This window comes from Atractosteus spatula, chromosome 19, assembly GCF_055471065.1.
Source record: "Atractosteus spatula isolate fAtrSpa1 chromosome 19, fAtrSpa1.hap1, whole genome shotgun sequence".
Classification (NCBI taxonomy): domain Eukaryota; kingdom Metazoa; phylum Chordata; class Actinopteri; order Semionotiformes; family Lepisosteidae; genus Atractosteus; species Atractosteus spatula.
The window spans coordinates 1,894,849-1,912,681 of NC_142724.1; the positions used below are offsets into that span (position 1 = coordinate 1,894,849).

General features: G+C 49.2%; 1 protein-coding gene across 2 annotated transcripts; it reads left to right on the forward strand.

The window, feature by feature from the left end:
* Positions 1-758: 758 nt before the first annotated feature.
* On the forward strand, positions 759-17,612 carry tfap2c (transcription factor AP-2 gamma (activating enhancer binding protein 2 gamma)). 2 transcript variants are annotated; one of them, XM_088937178.1, is made up of 8 exons: positions 759-1,070; positions 4,001-4,471; positions 5,272-5,323; positions 8,886-8,969; positions 10,735-10,957; positions 12,364-12,482; positions 14,122-14,263; positions 16,010-17,612. In XM_088937178.1, exons 1-8 carry the CDS (start codon positions 1,023-1,025, stop codon positions 16,299-16,301), a joined length of 1,431 nt encoding a protein of 476 aa, XP_088793304.1. In that variant the 5' UTR covers positions 759-1,022; the 3' UTR covers positions 16,302-17,612. The 2 variants fall into 2 exon arrangements, with proteins under 2 accessions (XP_088793304.1, XP_088793305.1); XM_088937179.1 differs by lacking the exon at positions 8,886-8,969 and having other exon boundaries at positions 760-1,070.
* Positions 17,613-17,833: the final 221 nt, after the last annotated feature.

Here is a 17,833-nt window from a genome sequence, read left to right on the forward strand (position 1 = left end):
GTTCAATTAGTGGAGATTGTTTAAATGTATGTAGGTATCATTAGTAGTACTGTAGCTTTATTGGTGGTGTTTGGATGTGGAGTGAGAAGGTTGAGTTTAATCCCTAGCTATAACATCCTCTTTAAATCTTACAGTTAAAGTGCGAAAGATGAATACTTCAACTTTAAATATGATGATTAATTGTATTTCGGTTCCCGTATTATGGCCCGGCGACACTAAAAACGGGTAATTTACAACCTGCTTGGCCCGCGTCGCTGAAACTCCACTTACCGATACGAGCCTCTGGCAGCGTTAAAGGAGAGAGACAGCGAGCGAAGCGGTTTGGCATTATTTTATTTGTAATACTATATCAAACCGTACGGAACAATCCGTTAACCAAACCCTATACGGAGCCTATTCTTTTAAAAAAACAAAGCAAAATCGGGCAGCCACAAATTTCAACCTGGACATGTTTTGCCTTCTGAACGCGATAGGGAAAAAAAAAGTCAACACGGACCTTGAGGTTTCGCAGCCAATAGGAAAGCAGACAGGAGACGGTGCGCACGCTGATTGGCCCATTCTTCATTAACTGTGACCAATGGGCGATTAACCGCTGAAGAGGCGAGGCGCGGGTGTGACGTCATCCCTAGACCCATCCTTCCTGGGGGTGGTTATGCAAATATAACTCTGGGGTCCAGTTGCCGATTACAAGAAGCCGAAAAAGGAGGGCTAAGTTTCGAGGGAGGTGACATTCCTGAGCACTTCAGCGAGTCTGCGGCAGTGCTGTCCAGTCCGTTTCTCAAGAGGGACAGTTCCAGATTTTGCAAAGATACATATATATATATTTCCTGTTGAAGACGACAGCGTTGATAAGCAGGGAGCCCCATGCGGTTGACTCTTCCAAGGCTGTCCTGATCTCCACGCGAAGCACAAGCGACCGCTGTGGAGCTTGAGTAGGAGCTCTCGAAGTGCGCTCCTCGGATATACCCGCCCCGCCGAGAGCGGCTCGCCGTCCGGAGTTGGAGTTGAATGAGCCTGAGACCATGCTGTGGAAGTTGGCGGACAACGTGAAATACGAGGAAGACTGCGAGGTGAGAGATGGACAGGGGTAACTAGCGCAGGCGTTTTTGCACAAGCGGCTCCGGGAGCACTTGAAGACCAAGAACCGGGCGATGCGTTGTCTGCCCAGGTGTAAACTTACTCCATCTTAAAATAAGTGCTCGGATCGGCTCTCTCTCTCTCTCTCTCTCTCTCAAGTGTTCAATTCCTGGATCTGTAAGCGAGCAAGCGCGCCTTGGCTGTAGAGTACACGGAGGGATATCGGGGCTACATTTTAAACAGCGCCAAAGGGTGAAGTCCCCCTTAAAAAAGGTTTCCGGGATGATATTTTCTCAAATGGGGTAGTTTCGGGTAGGCGGATTGGGCATGCGGGGGGACGCGAGGGAGCGCCGGTTCATTCGCGACTGGCGGAGCGGACCGGACCGGACAGGTTGTCGGGAAATCCGCCCGTATCGACACTACTGAGGGGCTGTGCAATCGATTCCGCCGCTCGACAAGACTTCGGGTACTGCTGTAGTATCGGACATGCTTACAGAATATTAAGGTAACGATGTAGTCAGCGGCGAGGACTACTATTAAAAAATGAAAGGTTTGAGTCTTTCCCTCACTGAGGTGAGAGGTGTGTTTGTTTCAAGTTTTATTTCAATCATCGCGAATTATTTTCTGAAAAGCCGTGCAGGCCCCAACAGGCGGAACTGAAGCGGTTTAGGTCCTGTTTTTGGCAGTACAGCGACTGTCAGTGAATTGTACAGGTATGATTCAGAAGGTGAGCCGACCGGTCGAACTGGTCTGCTCCTCGCCCCCCTACCCGCGCCGTGGCGTGGGCTCCGAGAGGAAAGGGGCGCCCAGGTGCCCCACGGATCCGCAGCCCTTTGCCTGAAGCTCGCGTGTTGAATTTGCTCGACAAATAGAACGAGTCAAGGTCCTTAAGGAATGAAGTAAAATTAAGTAGAGGGTCAGTACGCAATTGATCAAGCAGTCGTTTCTTACCCCTTGTTTAGAAACCATTTTTGTTTCACTGCCTAAAACACAGATCGCTAGATGTCGGCAAAAGGGCCACGTTTTCTTGTTTTAGCATCAGGAGGCCAACATTTCCGGGACGAGGCGTGATGTTCTGGTAGTCTGGCGGCGAATCCGGGGTTCGTGTCTCCGCGCGGTGTTGGAAACGGGGCCGGTGCCGTCTGGCAAACACGCCTCCCGGGTTCTCTTCGAGATCGACGTGCTCCCAAGTCTCATGTGCGGATCCTGTCGCCCGAATCTGGCGCAGGGACGGGCAGTGATGCGGGGCGACCCCCCCCCCCGGGCTCAATTGGTCATAGTCTGCTCCATACTGTCCCCTCGGCTCCGCGTGATTAGATTCAGCTACTTCGCATCAATAGACGTCTTTTAGAAGCCGGGCGGCTCGAGCTCTGAGCATTTCACGCTCCGCATGACCCCGTGTCCGGGCAGTGAAAACGAGCCCCCTATTAACCCTCATGGGCTCAGGGGCTCGGCAACCACGCACGCTGGAAGAAATCCTGACCGAAAATCCGGATCTCGTTTTCCTTGCTTAGCGGCTCACAAAAAGTAAAAGCAAATGAGCGACATGGTGACGGGAGAGGAAGTCTAGCCTTGTGCCATTTCGGGGGTCATTTTCAGGAGAGACCCTGCGAGGCGGTTTTGAAGAGCGGGCTACCCCACACTCGTCTTGAATAACGCGAAACCGGCTAAAACGATTCTGCACTGTTCTTAAAATTATTTAAACCCGATTAAAGAAGCAGAAAAAAAACCCATCCAAACGGATTAGAAGACGTTTATCGCCGTCACTTTGTAAGACTTTGTAAAAGTTAATATTTCGAAAAACAGTAATGGTCTTAAATCGCGCTTAGAGAAACCTAACTCAGCCCGGAAGCAGGTTGGGGACGTGGGGGTTGCAGTTTGTAGGGAGTGAACCCCCCGAATATACTCAGGTGCGCTCTGGAAAACGTTTTCGCGCTTGAACTGCGAAATTCTTCCCGGGTCTAGAAGTTGAGAAAACGAGTAGGTGATGCCGGGGGGGGGGGTCATTGATCTATGTGCAACATTTTGTTTTTTTAATTTAACAATTTAACAGGAATTAGTTCGCGAATTTGTAAAGCCCATTCTAAATTTTCCCCATCTACAGATTTTTAAAATCGGGTTCACAACAACGAAAGTTGTTGGGGTTTTTTTTCTGGTGTAGAAAATGTAGTATCGGACGCTCTCGCCAGTGTTGTTAGTGTAGTCTACCAGATTCACACGCGGGATTAAATAGACACCTATCCCACTCTCTAGAAACCGATGTGCTGGGAGATCATCTTTTTCCAAAAGCAGGTTGCAAGTAGATTGACCATGTCTTAAATACATTTAAATATTTTAAACGCTTTCAATGATTCGCAGCGACTGATATTTTTAAATATTTATGTTTTAACTTGAGGCTACGTATTCACTGTTTTATTAACTTCTCAAATTTTGTGAGGGCCAGGAGAGACGTCTCACGGCCGAAAGGCTATGACCAGCGTTAGATTTTTTTTAATAGTTCTCTAGAGTCGTAAGAAATGCTTTAAAAGTCTACTGCTGTCCAAACTCCTTTGCATCTTGTCCACATGCAGCTTGTAGTTACTTTTTTTTTAATTTTCTGTCATTACGCAAATGAATTAGTGTAAATGTAAAAGGAGGAAAACCATTACATTTTAAAACCAGATCGAATTGAGACAAAATAAACCCCTCTTGCTCTTCGTCGTTATGAAAGCGCTCTGCAGAGGGGAGACTCGCCGCACCCGGGGGTCTGTGGTAGGGTGGGGACGCGCACCGAGTGCATCGGGACTGATGATATTGAGGATAAACACAACCGTAACTGTGTCGCTGTTAATAATCGCCTCCGCTCAAACCCAGTGCTGTTGGCACTCGCGACGGCGCTCTGTGATCTCCACGGCTCTACTTACTCCTGGTTCTTCCCCCTCAGGAGAGGCACGATGGTGGCAGCAACGGGGCCCCCCGGCTGCCGCACCTGACGGCGGTCAGCCAGCACCTGTACAGCCCGGCTCCTCCCCTCTCCCACTCGGGCAGCTCCGACTTCCAGCCGCCCTATTTCCCCCCGCCCTACCAGCCGATGGCGTACCCGCAGTCCGGCGACCCCTACTCGCACCTGAGCGACACCTTCAACATCAACCCCCTGCACCAGCCCTCTCCCGCCACCAGCCAGCAGCAGGCCTGGCCCGGCCGGCAGAACCCCGAGCACTCGGGGCTCGGCCCCCACGGGCGCTCCGGCCTGGCCGGCCAGATCCTGGGGCTGGAGCCGGGCGCCGCGGGCGGGCGGAGGGAGGCCTTCCGCCGGCCGGAGCTGCTCCTGCCGCACGGGCACGCCATCGACCCGTCCGTCATCGGGGACGGCATGGGCATGCACGAGATGGGCCAGGGCCTGGAAGAGGCGCAGGTGGGTCACGGCGTCCGCGGGTGCTCATGGGAAATGGAGTCCACCAGCCGAGACATTTATCGAACGCATAAAAAAATTTAAGAACTGCAGCGGCTTGTTTTGGTATCCTGTATTGAGGAAACGTGCACTACACCAATGAAATTACAAACTGCGGTTTGTATTATTTTTTTCATTCTCAGTGGAAGGATCGAGCTTTCATATCGACTTGTAATTGTGTTACAAAGGAATTTGAGTTTTTACTATGCACACAGCGAAAGATATTGGCGTGTAAACTGTTGTCCAATTGGTACAGATCGCTACACACTCACCACCAGGGTCCTGAAAATAAGTGATTAAACTGAGATGTCGTCAAGGTTGTTGTATTAAAAAGCGCATTGTTTATTTTTAAAGAACCGCGAATTTGAGATCTTATCCTAACGAATTCATAAATGTTAATAGTTTCATTGGAAAAAAAAAACTTTTAAAGTAAAGCATTTTCCCAGTAATTCCAAAACGGCATCTCAAGGTCTAATTTTTGTTGAAAAGTACTGTATTAAAAAATAATTTGCTATGTAAAAGCATGGTACAACACTTACATACACTCTTTATATGTGTAAATCCTTATACGTTAGTCACTCCATATAACAGATACTCATTTGCTGTGATTAGACGCCTCTTATTGATGAGTTTAATTACGAGTGTGCGCGCGAAAGCAGCTCCATTTTACATTAATTCTCTCGGCTTTGTAGTTTGTCCTCGATCTAAGGGGAGTTTCGCTGCTCGTGCACTTGGAAGTAAAGTTTCCTCCTGTTGTTTTGCAGAATGTGGATGACCACAGCATATTAATGGCGGATCAGACGGTAATTAAAAAAGGTACGGATGTTTCTGTATGTTTTAACTTAATGCGCCTGCCTGTCTGATTCACGGCAACTTGCTGCATTTGAACTATTTTCCTGTCCAAGAAAAAAATAATACTGAATTTAATTGAATTTACTATCATCACAATTTAAGCAGTGTGGCACACAGGGGTAAATCAAACTTGTTTTCGTTATTTACAACTGCGGACAAACTTGAACTGTGACTAGGCTCATTCTAGCACGTTAAAAGGACATTTAACCTTAATGCAAATCCGATCCAAATCATGGCGCCGATGCTTAATTTTAAGCGCTGCAGGTAAGCGAACTCCCGCCAACTGCAGTTTTTAGACTCCTGGCGAATGCAAACATTCTTTTGCTTGTTCGTCTTGTGCAGAGGATTTGCATTAACAAGAAGACAGACGTGACAAAATAAACGCGATCCTTTAGAAAAACTGCGGTTTAGAAAATAAATCATCCGTTTAAAAAAAAAAAAAGATACCCGCTTCATCAAACAAAACAGCGGCTGGATTTCGTTTGGCGGAGTTAATTCCGGGCTCCCCGGCGGCCGGGGCGAGGACGGGTCCTCAGCTGTGGCACAGGGAGGTGTTCAGGTCGAGCTCAATGGGTTCGAGCTCGGGACTGCGGCGAGCAGCCCCGCACGCACAAGGGGGAACGAGGTGGGCTCCGGAACCCGTCTCGTGCCGTTCTCGAGGGTTATCGGCACCCCGCGGGTCCGACACTGTCTTATTTGGCCATAATACGAACGTTTGGTCAACTTTGATATTTTAACGGAGTTTGTCGAAAGCTCGTTCATCGTAGCCGGCGATAATTGCTTGTGCGGTTTTTTTTTTAAGGCGCAGGATTCGAGTCCTTCTGCTACTTCACAGACTTGTAATGCAGTATTTACACTGATGACTTGAGATGTTCTTGCAGAATTATCCGTGTACCTATTTAGAGCGCTTCAACAAATAACGAATGAACAACAGACCCGGTAGTATCATTGTCCAGATTGACTTTAACGAAATTATTTTTTTTACTTAAACAAAATATCTTGAATAATTCAATTGGCGTATATATTGCCCTCCTCATTACCATTTAGCGTATTGAGGCCATCATACTTCAATTTGGTGCATCCGTAAGACAGTGACAAGCAAGATTAATGCTTTACTAGGTCTCCGAGTGCAAAAATGAAATGTTTGCATTTTTTATCGAAGCTGCGCCTTAGTGTTTTAATTACAAGGCGATGACAAACAGCTGAGGGTTTTCACGGGGAATGTCTCGGCTTTTATGGTTCTTCCAAATGAAAACGTGGACGTCTTCCAAAATCATTTTTCAAGTTCATACTTATTCCTTGTTCGCAACATGCAGATGATGCGTGCACAGCAGGCACATGAAAAGAAAAATCGCGCATTAATGTCCGAGATGTGTGCTTATTTCACACTAGGTAGATTTTTAAGTCCTTTTCACGTTTTTGACGTTGAGGGTTTTTTTTAAGGCTTCTGGTTTTGCTGAAAGTTGACTGTTGGAACTTAATGTTAGTGCTTCCTCATTTCTGGTATCTAAGGGCAGAAATAAATGCTGTTATTTTAAAACTGAGGCATTGTCCCTATAGAGTATTTATCAAAGCCTGTGTGTTCCATTAAAAACAAACCGCAAAACCATTTTTTTACGTTTTCATATTTTTCTCCCCCCCCCACAGCTGCCAAGTTAAACGTTTCCTCTTGATTAGAAGCCTCTGTGGGGTTAGATTAGTTTAGCAGTAAAATAATCAATTAGTCGGGACCCTTGCTCTCACTAGCTGGGGTAATTCGGTACGAGGTAGAGATGAAAGTGTTTTGGCCTTTAACTAATTCAGTCAATCTGCTGTCGGGCGGAAGGCTGTTACTCCGACTTCCTTAGCAAAAATGAGTAACATAAGCAAGCATTTAATACCCGCTATCTCTTTTTACTACCGGCTTAAAAGGAAGGAAATTTGTCTGGATTTGTTTACCATTTAAATATTGCCTATTTTGTGTGGCTATTATTGACCTGTTTAGCTCAGACCTGAGTGTACTTTGCAGAAATGTTTCTTACCGATTGATGTCGGGAGAAACCAGGTTTATTTCCCTGCTTTCTTTGTACATCTGTGCATTTCTCCCTTCCTTTCTGAAAGCGCTGAGTCTGCCGATCAGCTCCACCCTTGTCTTGGTTTGGACTGGCTCTGATGTGGGAAAGAAACTGATTTTCTTTTTTTCTGAAATTCAGTCAAGTGAAAGCTGGTCTCCCTTTAAATGACATGCTACCTGCTTTTGTGGGGGATATTAAACACAGCAGACGTACACTGTATAGTGTTTGCAAAAAGACTAAGTGTAACAGGGACAGCATCTGGTGTGCACCTTTTTAAAAAGCTTTCTTTACAGTAACATTTTTGTTGAGGCACTTTCTTGTTAGAATCTTCTTTCCGTCTGTATTTTGTAGATCGTTTGGAATAAATATAGCACAGCGAGGTTAAATTTACCCCCAGAAAAACAATTTGGGCTTTTCATGTCTAACTGTTCTTGCTGCAGCCTCTCTTTGAGACCCTCGATGTATACAGCACGCTGTGTCCTTCACTCTCGAACCCTCATACCCGAACCTCGGGCAAAACCTGTCCAACGAGGAGACAAGCATACGTATGTGAAGGTTTCAGTTCTGCAGCTTTAAAACATGCTTCAGGCTGTGCAGTCGTTTGCGAGGACAGTCCAGAGAAGAGCCCCGGTCTGGAGCTGGTCGTGCTCTCAGGCAGCTCGATCCCTGTCGCTTGTGTGCAGGGGAGGCCGGGCAGGGCCGTGCTGCGAGGCTCCTGGGAAAGAAAACAAACACTCGCTCGCTCGGGCGACCCGCTCAATAGCAAGAGCGGCTCTATAGAAATGCAGGAGCTCCACCTTGGATGCTAATTAAAGCCGGTGATGAGGAAGAAGAAAAAGGCCGTTCAAGTGCTCTTTCTTCTCGAGACCCTTCAGCAGCCCTGAAGGGCACTTCACTAATCCTGCCGTGATGCGTCTGAAATCCGCACCGGTGCGAACTCTTGCAGGGGTGGTTATGAAAGGGCTCGGAGTTGGCAGGGTGGCAGCCTGAGAGACGAGTTTAGCTCCTGCAAACGCGTGTGAATCACCGCCGAGGCATTGTGCAGTTCTGGAAGTGCACCAGTGCTTTTTCTTTATGTCTCTGATATCGTTTGGTTTCAAGAGGGGGGTGTAGTATCGCCTAAAGAAATAGAAAGCAGAGCATTTAAAATGAGCGTTTTATCTTAATGTAACTGTTAGGGTGCATATACTTATATATATACACACACACCCAATAAATAGAGACAAAGATTACAGGCTGCCTATGCTCACAAGAACCCAAGGCTACAATCGGAGATGAAAACTGGAGGCACTTTATAAGAAGAGTAGCTGTTGTTGGTAGCAGACCACTTGGCCACTGTCTTACATGGCATGCCATCGGCTTCTGCTGTACCGTTTCTGTTTGAAAAATACAGATGCTGCTGGTGAGTCTGCCTTTGTCTTCTGCTCTTCCGTTCTCCTGTGCTGTGCTGTGATATGCTTTTCTTGTCTCAGTATTAGGACTCAGATGTGGCTGGGCCCATGAGCGGGTACAGAGGAGGTATTTTGACAGTGGCTATCTTGCGGGCGAGGACGAAGGTACATCAATGCCTCTAGGACATGCCTGTTAGTCGCAGGACATGCGGTTCATACTGGGGGTGACAGCACGAGGCTGCCGTTTCTGTGGGCTGAGGTTGCCCCCGTCATTTGCTGTGATCAGAAATGTCCAGATCTATAACCTGTCAAGTGTATGAAAGAAGGAACGCCTCTTGTGGAAGGACCGCGCAGTCTCGCGGTGGATGTTGTGGCGTAAGCAGTCAGTCAGATGTCCCCAGGAAGGAAGCAGTCTATGGAGTGGTTGTGCTGTTGGACAGAACCACTGGGATGGGCTGTGCGTGCCTCAGTGGCTGGTGGGGGGGAAGGATCATTCTTTTACGTAATAAAAGAATGACCTTTACAGCTCTAATTTGAACCATGCGGATGTTTTCAAGCCATCTGTTCTTGGACAGTTATGCTTCTGCTTGGAGTGGGGCGCAGCAACCCAGACCTGTCCCACAGATACAGGGTCCAAAGTGCCACAATGCCCATGAATCACAAGGCACACATCTCGATACGTCTGATACGCACACTCCTCACGAATGGTACCCCGATCTGGATCAGACTCCAGATGTGAGGCAGAACTGTTAGATGCTGTATAAAAGTTCTTACTAAATAAAATCTGAACTATAGAATGGATTAGAATACGTAGATCTTTATGTGGCAATACTTAATGTTAACCTGTATTTGTCAACATAAAAGACCTGCAGTTTATTTTGTATAATTCTAATTAACTGCACTTCAAAACCACAACCTAATTGATAATCGGAATAACTTGCTGAGTTGACATTCAAGTTTCTTGTCCAGCTAAAGGGAGAATCTCTCGCTGGCTGGAGGTGGACAGCTGCACCTGCAGGTTTCTAAACCATCATACTGTTTGCGTTTGTTTTTTTCCCCATTATTTTCTGTCAGTAGCCTCAGGAAGCGTTTCAGTCTGCAAAACGGGTCCTTTGGAAATTCATAGCAGTGTCTCTTCCAAATCGGAGCTGTGAGTTCTGTGGAGGAAGAGAGCTGAGCAAATTTCCCTGGGGAGCAGTGGACAGGGTCTCGGCCTTCAGGGGAGAAGTTTTGGGGGAGGAGGGAGCCGGGGGATGTGTTGCAAATGGAGCTGGTTCTGAAGTTCGTTGTGAAAGTGCAGAAGGATGCTTTAAAGTCCACTTGAAGGTCCGGCTGGAGTGGCTGGGCTCCTGATGGGCTGTCAGCTCAGTGATGCCATGCTTGAGTCTCTGAACTTGGAACAAAAAGAACGGCTCCATGCTTCCATCAGCACTGACGGAGAGCTTGTCATGTTCACTGGGGGCTGGGGGACGCTAATCGCCAATCGGATCTCTTCTGGAAGCACTGGGCACAAGCAGGACTCTGGTCTGGATGGGACACTAGTCCGTCACCGTTACACACGTACAGGGCCAATTTGGAGACACCAGTTAACCCAGTCATTGTGTCTGTGGGTGGTGGGAGGAAACTGAAGCACCAGATTAAAACCCATGTAGATGTGGGGAGAACATGCAAACTCCACACAGAAAATGCCCCAGTCCTGAATCAAACCCAGGTGCACTGTGCCATTAACCCACACCTCTTCTCATAGCTTCTTATTCTTTTGAGTAGAAAAATAAAGGGAATTTGTGGCTATGCAAAAAAAACTGGTCCTCTCTAGCAGTGGATGATTGTTTGGAAGGCCTTGACCCCCGATTATTTCCCAGCTCTGTCCCTGGTCTTCTGCCGGATGCTTGCTGAGCTCTCTTGTTGTGTGTCCCCCCCACTCCCACAGGCCCCATGTCGCTGGCGAAGGGCAACGCGCTGGGGCTGCCCTACCAGAAGGAGGCGCTCTTGGGCATGGTGTCGAACCCCAGCGAGGTGTTCTGCTCGGTGCCCGGCCGCCTGTCGCTGCTCAGCTCCACCTCCAAGTACAAGGTGACGGTGGCAGAGGTGCAGCGGCGCCTGTCGCCCCCGGAGTGCCTGAACGCCTCTCTGCTCGGCGGGGTTCTCCGCAGGTAGGCGCCTCGACGCTCGCGGCTGGCTGGCTTGGTCTAACTGCACAGGGCGGGATTGGACACCAGCTAGCCGATTCTTGTCAAAAGCGTTTGAGAAGCTTTAGTACTCTTCTGCCTCTTCCGAGATGACCATCTACTCCATGTAAAGTAATCTACATTGTATTTTTACTGCAGCATTTGCCCAGTCTTTCTCTCTTGGAGTTGAAGTAATGCGATTCTGCACCAGAGACCCTTGTAGCTGTGCGCTGAGTCAAATGTTGATTTATACAGGGACACAGCATGTGCAGACAGTGCAGGTTCAGGCGGCCCTGTTTTTTCTGTGCGCGTGCTTAAATGCATTCAGGCCCGCTATGCAGTTTTCATAACGCATGCAGCGCTTCAGAGGAAAACCCCCTTTAAAAAGTCCAGACTGCAGTCCCCGTTCAGCCATCCGGTTCCTCCTGCTGGCCATTCCCCTGCTCCTGTGCGGCGGAGGGGCTGGCCGGCTCTCTCTCCGGGCGTGGGGTACAGCGCTGCCCGCCGCGGGGCACTTGACCCAGCCTCCCGTGAGTCAGCAGGCACAGCCCGGGCTCGGCAGAAAGCGAAGCCCTTGCTGGAGGATGTGTGGGGAGCACGCGTTCGCTCTCCCTCCCCACGAGCGACAGACATGAGAGAGAGGAGCTGGAAAGTAGGTCAGGGGGAGGGAGGGGGCCTGCCGGCCTCCCCAGTGCCGTCTCCTCGCGCTCTGCGCTGCGACGGGCACAGACTGAGGCCAGGCGGAAACGGGGGCCGCTACCGTTCCTGTAAATCCCCCACAGAGACCTCCCGTAGGAGGACCCTCGCTTCACGTGAGGTCAAGAGCAGACTGCATCCTGGACAGAACCGTACCGTTGGGCCCTTATGGGAACTGAGCCTGAAGGGCACGAGCCTCTGTACACAAATACACCGCTTCCCCGTCACGCTGGAGCTGTGGCAGCGCTCTGGAAAGAGTCGCCTTTGGACTCGAGGGGGATAACCGTGTAGCACACGGAAGAGGCACGCACCAGCACTTTTTTTTTTCAGCAGTTTGGGTTGTTCTGCCACGCTGAACCGTGGGGCGTTTAAACCTGGGAGCAAGTAGCCCATTTACCCACGGCCCAGACGGCTTTACAAACGGGTCAGGTTAGCAAGAGAGGGGTCATCGGTATGAAGAATAAATTGGGAATTGCTTAAGAGAGGGAATGTGTTGCAAAGTAGCTGAATGCAGCCAATCGCAGTTACCCTACGAACAGCACTGCTTGATGTAGAACACATCTGTTTGAGAGTCTCATCGGTGCTGCAAGCCTTGAGCATCTCTTGTATATCCTGTAAAAATATAAACCCAGGAAAAAACGCGTTTCCTCACCCCCATCCTCCTCTTCCTCCTCCTCCTCCTCCTCCTCCCACAGAGCAAAGTCCAAAAACGGGGGCCGATCGCTGAGGGAGAAGCTCGACAAGATCGGCCTGAACCTGCCAGCGGGGCGCAGGAAGGCGGCGAACGTGACCTTGCTGACGGCGCTGGTGGAAGGTAGGCGCTTCTTCTCAATCCCGGGGCCGAGTGCGGCTGCCATTCTGGCCTCCGCCTCGTGGGCCTGAAGGCGTCTGTGCGCAGTCGGCGCTTGGAGGGAGGGCTGCCAGTATTTACAGACCGTCTTCAGGGCTCCTGGGTGAAAGAAAAGCGAATGATGTTACGAGCTCGCCCGTGCCCCTGCCAGGGCCGGAGCTCGGCGTGTAGGAGGGTGTGCATCTGTACTGCACATGTCATCTCCAGCGTTTTTCCTACAAAAAAAGTGGGAAGGGGATTTTAGGGGATGTGAGATTTCCACTTTTTCAAAAAAAAATTAAATGTGCCTGACGGGACATGACTGGACTTTTTTTCTAGCGTGTCAGCTATCCAGTTGGATTCCTATAGAATGATTTTTATCTCCTTGCTATCTCCATCCAGCATTTTCCTATTGAGGCTCCTAAAATTTTAAAAACCAAGCTTCCTGTGCAAACTCCTTACTTCCTTTACCGTGCTGCGCACTTCACCAGTCTGCTGCTCACACTGTCTGTACAGTTATTGCGGTGATTCCAGCCAGACAGGTTGGGGTGCGCTCAGCGTCTCGTGGGGGCAGGGTACTGGAACCCAGACTGTTGCAAAAGAGTCGGAATTCTGCTCCGACCTGAGCACATTCCATGGACGTTGCGCTCGTTCCTTGCTGCTCAGCACACCCACTGTCTCCATCACTGCCGAGGCTCTGCCGACAGCTGGAAATGGAAATGTGGGCTCTTGAAATATGGTTTGAGGCCATTGTTTTAATCTGGGATTGTAAACACGTGGGATCTTTTGCCACGAGGATTAAGTGACCCTGCAGCCTGTGGTGGTCTGAATGCGTGTGCTTCTCGGCGATGTGCCTGTCTGTATCAGGGACCAGACTCTGGTGGTGGGACAGGATGGCTGAGTGCTGCGAGCTGTGGAAGACTATTAAACCGGGCAGGCTGAGGAAACAGTTTGTGCTTTTCCTGCTGCTGGCTGGAGAAGGAGGTGGTGGAACTGATCCATAGCCAAATACCAACAACATGATGGTATTTTTATATGAACTGGCCTGAATAAGATTGGAATTCTGCATCATTCTGTTGTTTTAATCACATAGATGCATTTGCAGTCCTCTCCCAAGAACTATAAGCCCAGCAGATTCTCTCCAACGATTCCATTACACTGTGCAGTGGCAAGCTTGATCTTGATGGTACCCGATGAGTGCAAGCCCTGCTATATTTTAGAACTGACTCCATCGCTTTGATGGACTGTTGTACAACCTAATTACACTCTGGGCACAGAAAGTGCTGTTCTTCATGTAGCAAGTTGAATGATGTGGTTAAAGCTGGTAAGACTTTGTTTCTGCTGGTTTGAAATGCTTTGGCTGTGGGCGCTGTTGGGATTTGGATGTTTTGGTCTGTGGGCTCTCTGTCAGAACTGTCAATTAAGCTCTGGCTCAGGGCTCAAGGGTCTGGTAGCTTAGACGCGATAAGAAACAGCTTTTGTTTTCTGGAGACTTCAGGCTCACAACAGCTCAAGAGTGGGAACCCTGCGGGCGTCCCACCGTCGGGCGTCCCACCGTCGGGCCAGGCAATTGGCTGCTTGTGCTCTTCCTTCACCTGGGACTTCTCCTTTCCGCCCCTCACAGGTGAGGCAGTGCACCTGGCCCGGGATTTCGGCTACGTGTGCGAGACGGAGTTCCCTGCCAAGGCCATGGCAGAGTACCTGAGCCGACCACACGTGGAGCGCAACGAGATCAACAGCCGGAAAAATATGCTGCTGGCCGCCAAGTAAGGGCTTCCTGTTCCGTCCTCTCTCTCTCGCTCAGGGGCAACGAGACAGCAAGGGTTTTGTTCCATCTCAGTCCTGTTACCTTTGCTGTTTGTTCACCTCTTTTCTGCTAATGAAGTTGCTCTTAGATCCTCACCATTAATTTCTTGAGTGGGGTAACAGCTGGGGCCGTGCCACTGCATTACCTTGGCTCTCATTAACAGAGAGACGCCTGCCTTGTGCAGCCACTGTGCCCCCGCACGGGCAGCGTCTTGCTTCTGTGCTGGGGACCAGGTAAGTTGGGTGGCTCTTCGATGGAGGCTGGCGGGGCTGGGGTTAGGACAGTGCCAGCTGTCTGGGCAGTCCCTCAGCCTGCGCCTGTGCCTCTGGGCTGCATGCTGTCCTGACACATAACAGTTGCCAGGGTTTCACATCCTGTAACTTAATTACTTATGAGTCAATCAAACCTCTGCGTCCTTCAGAACAGCCTGCCATTCCAACTCAGACTGAGCTCGTTTCACACTACATATATCCCTTTTGTGCCTCTCCTTGAAAAGAAGGCTTTACCTGAGGTAGGCTGCTGTTTCCTGGTATAATTAAGTAAGCTTGGGTGATTTTTTTTCTTTTCAGATGTGGCTTTTTTTGTTCTGCATTTTTCTCTCTCTGCTGGAATGTTTACATTCCACAAAACAAAGCCTTTTCATGTGTCATAATGGCATCTGTTTAGGGCAGGACCCAGATAAACCAGAAACCCTTCCAGGTATTCATTCAGGTCATTCGGCAGCTCTGAAAATGTAAAATGTGACATTTTAATTAAAAGCAAGATTGGCCCCAGTGGTTTTAACTTCAGTTTACCTGCTTGTTTTGTAGTGTCTTGAGCGCATGTCTAAGTGGGATGAGTAATAGATAAATACATAACCATAATTACACCTATGATATTTTAAATTATAATATGCTGCTTCTGGCAGGCATGGTGGCACATGGTTAGCATTGCAGCCTTGCAGTGCTGAGGTCCCTGTGCCCGTTGCTTGCAGAGATGGGCTCGGGCCCCCAGTGGATAGTGAGGTTCGCATATCCAGCCATTTTCTCCCTTCTTTGATCTGCAGAAATGAACTGTCAGATGTCTTGTACACCACCTGGTATAAAAAATGAGCAACCCAATGCAAAACCTATTGGTAAATTGCCGGAATGCAATGAGAGTTAAAGGGCCGAAGGGGTGAGTGATGGTGATCGGCCCCCTGTAAACAGTCCTCGAGGGACTGGGGTGGCACGTCTGTGACTGTGGGAAGTGAAAAGCTGATGCTTACCTGGGAAGCAGACCTGGCCAAGGTGAAGTTTAAAGGGAAATCGCACGATGGGAACACAGCCATGAAAGACAGGGCTAAAGAGACAGTTCCTGCCGGTCTGTGGTGCTTGATGTCAGCGTCACAGTTCAACATGTCTGCACATAAAAATAAAAATAAGGTGTCAGCCTTTTCCTTAATAATGGTACAAAGGGGTGCACTGCTTCTTTGTTGAATTAACAGGCATGTACATAAGTGTTTAATCCTTTTAATATTTTTCCATGATTTTTAAAACCTCATTAACTTCAATCGTATTTAACTAGGTATGGAATTTGAGAACAAATTCTCAGTTTCAATGATGACCAGGCAAAGTGGTGTAATACTTCCTATTGAAGACTGAGGAGGTTGTACAATGAGGTATTAAGGAGGTATTCGTGCATCCATATGGTTCTTGATATCCTGTTGCATTCCTTTCCTCTCAAGGCAAATCTGCAAGGAGTTCACTGACCTCCTGACCCAGGACCGCTCCCCTCTGGGGAACACGCGCCCCGCGCCTATCCTGGAGCCGGGCATCCAGGGCTGCCTGACGCACTTCAGCCTGATCACCCACGGCTTCGGCAGCCCCGCCATCTGCGCCGCCATGACCTCGCTGCAGAACTACCTGAACGAGGCCCTCAAGCAGGTGGACAAGATGTACCTGAGCTCGGGCGAGGCGCAGGGCGGCTCCGAGGGGGCGAGCAAGGCCACGGACAAAATGGACAAGCACAGGAAGTGAGACAGGCCACGCCCCCCACCCCCCACACCACCCTGCGTGCTCCGGCCGTCTGGAGCCTGCGGCCGCTCCCACGTGCCGAATTACTTTTGAACTGCGTCGACAACCCCAGAAGCCACAAGCCTCATCCGATTTTCCTTCGGCGTTTTCTTTTTTCCCCCCCCTTCCGAGTTTGGTGTTTTCTGGGGGTGCTCCCCTGTCGTGTCTGGCCTGTTCTGCGTTGTTCCCGCCTCTGACAGTGGAGGAGCCGGGCCGGCCAGCTGCGTGTGTGTGGGCGCAGACGCACTCCGTACCCCAGAGGAGCTGTCGGCGAGGAGGGAGGGAGGGAGGGAGGGAGAGGGCTGAGGCGCGGGTCTGTGGCGTTGTGTGAAGCTCTCCGCACGGGAGCTGGCGCTCTCCTGGACTTTCTGACCCGACCCGCAGTAAAGAGTCTGGCAGGATAACAGCAGGACTAAATGCATAAGACCAGAGAGACGACAATTTACTGGGCCGTTTGTGTTAGAAAGAGGACATCGCTTGGCTACAGTGCTAACGGGCACAGATCTGGAAGAATTTACAAGGGTGCTGGAGGTGCGGACAGTGGGGAGAAGTTTAGCGCCCAGATGCAAGGACAGTCCTTCACAGCTCTGTCTTGTTGGAGGAGGAAAACTTGAAATGTTGGTGGACGAGCGGACTCCTAAAAAGTTTTAATCGAGATTTTTTTTTTTTGCGCTACTCTCTTGTTCACCCCATCCCTGCGGCGTTCAAAGAGCCGCGGACAGAGGGACGTCACCGCACAAAAGCACGTCGGCCGGATGAAGTCATCAAAGGGCGCAAAGGGCAGGGCGGCGTTTTTTCTGCCTTCCGACGCCGCGAGCTTTCAAGACCCGGCTTTTAATGAGCAGAGACGCTCCGGAACTGCTTAAAACCCCACTGGCAAATCTTCACCTGCGGCAAGACAGCGGAGTCCCTGGAAAAACATTTTTAAAAAAACTTTTTAGAAGAAGAGATGAGAGAGGGGGAATTGTGTACTTCCCTGGCTGACTCTTTTAAAAATAATTTGTGTAAAGTGAGGATTTTTTTTTCTTTCATCTTCCTTGAATGTAAATATTTTATTTATGTTGTAATTTAACGGGATTTGTAAATACTGGTGTACCACTTCGCTTTTTAAGAAGTTTTGTAAATGGGTTTCTCTTCTTTTGTTTTTTTTTTTAATACAGAAACAAAATGCGGCGTTGTTGGGCAAGACAACGTACGTTATACATTTTTTTTTTTGTGCGGAAACGTATTTTAAAAGCAAAAAAAAACCAATAAAACAGGGTATTTGAAAGTGAATTTGTGAAGATTTGCCCGTTGTCTTTTCCCTCCGAGAGTGAGTGTAACGTGACACGGAGGGCTGCGGAGTGCGGTACCCTCCCCCCCCACCCCCCCGAGCTGTAGTTTGGAAAGCGTGCTTGGCAGACCGATGGTCATTCATGTGTGTAAAAGCAGTTTAAAAAAAGGGGGAAATAAAGCACTAACAGAGGAACAATGGTCCTCATTATCTGCTGTAACTT

What these genes read in the sequence shown, in the direction of transcription:
- tfap2c (XM_088937178.1), top strand. Translation starts at nt 1,023, where the DNA reads ATGCTGTGGAAGTTGGCGGACAACGTGAAATACGAGGAAGACTGCGAG. An exon ending in GCTGACGGCGCTGGTGGAAG is followed by an intron (nt 12,483 to 14,121) that starts GTAGGCGCTTCT and finishes CGCCCCTCACAG; the next exon opens with GTGAGGCAGTGCACCTGGCC. An exon ending in AATATGCTGCTGGCCGCCAA is followed by an intron (nt 14,264 to 16,009) that starts GTAAGGGCTTCC and finishes TTTCCTCTCAAG; the next exon opens with GCAAATCTGCAAGGAGTTCA.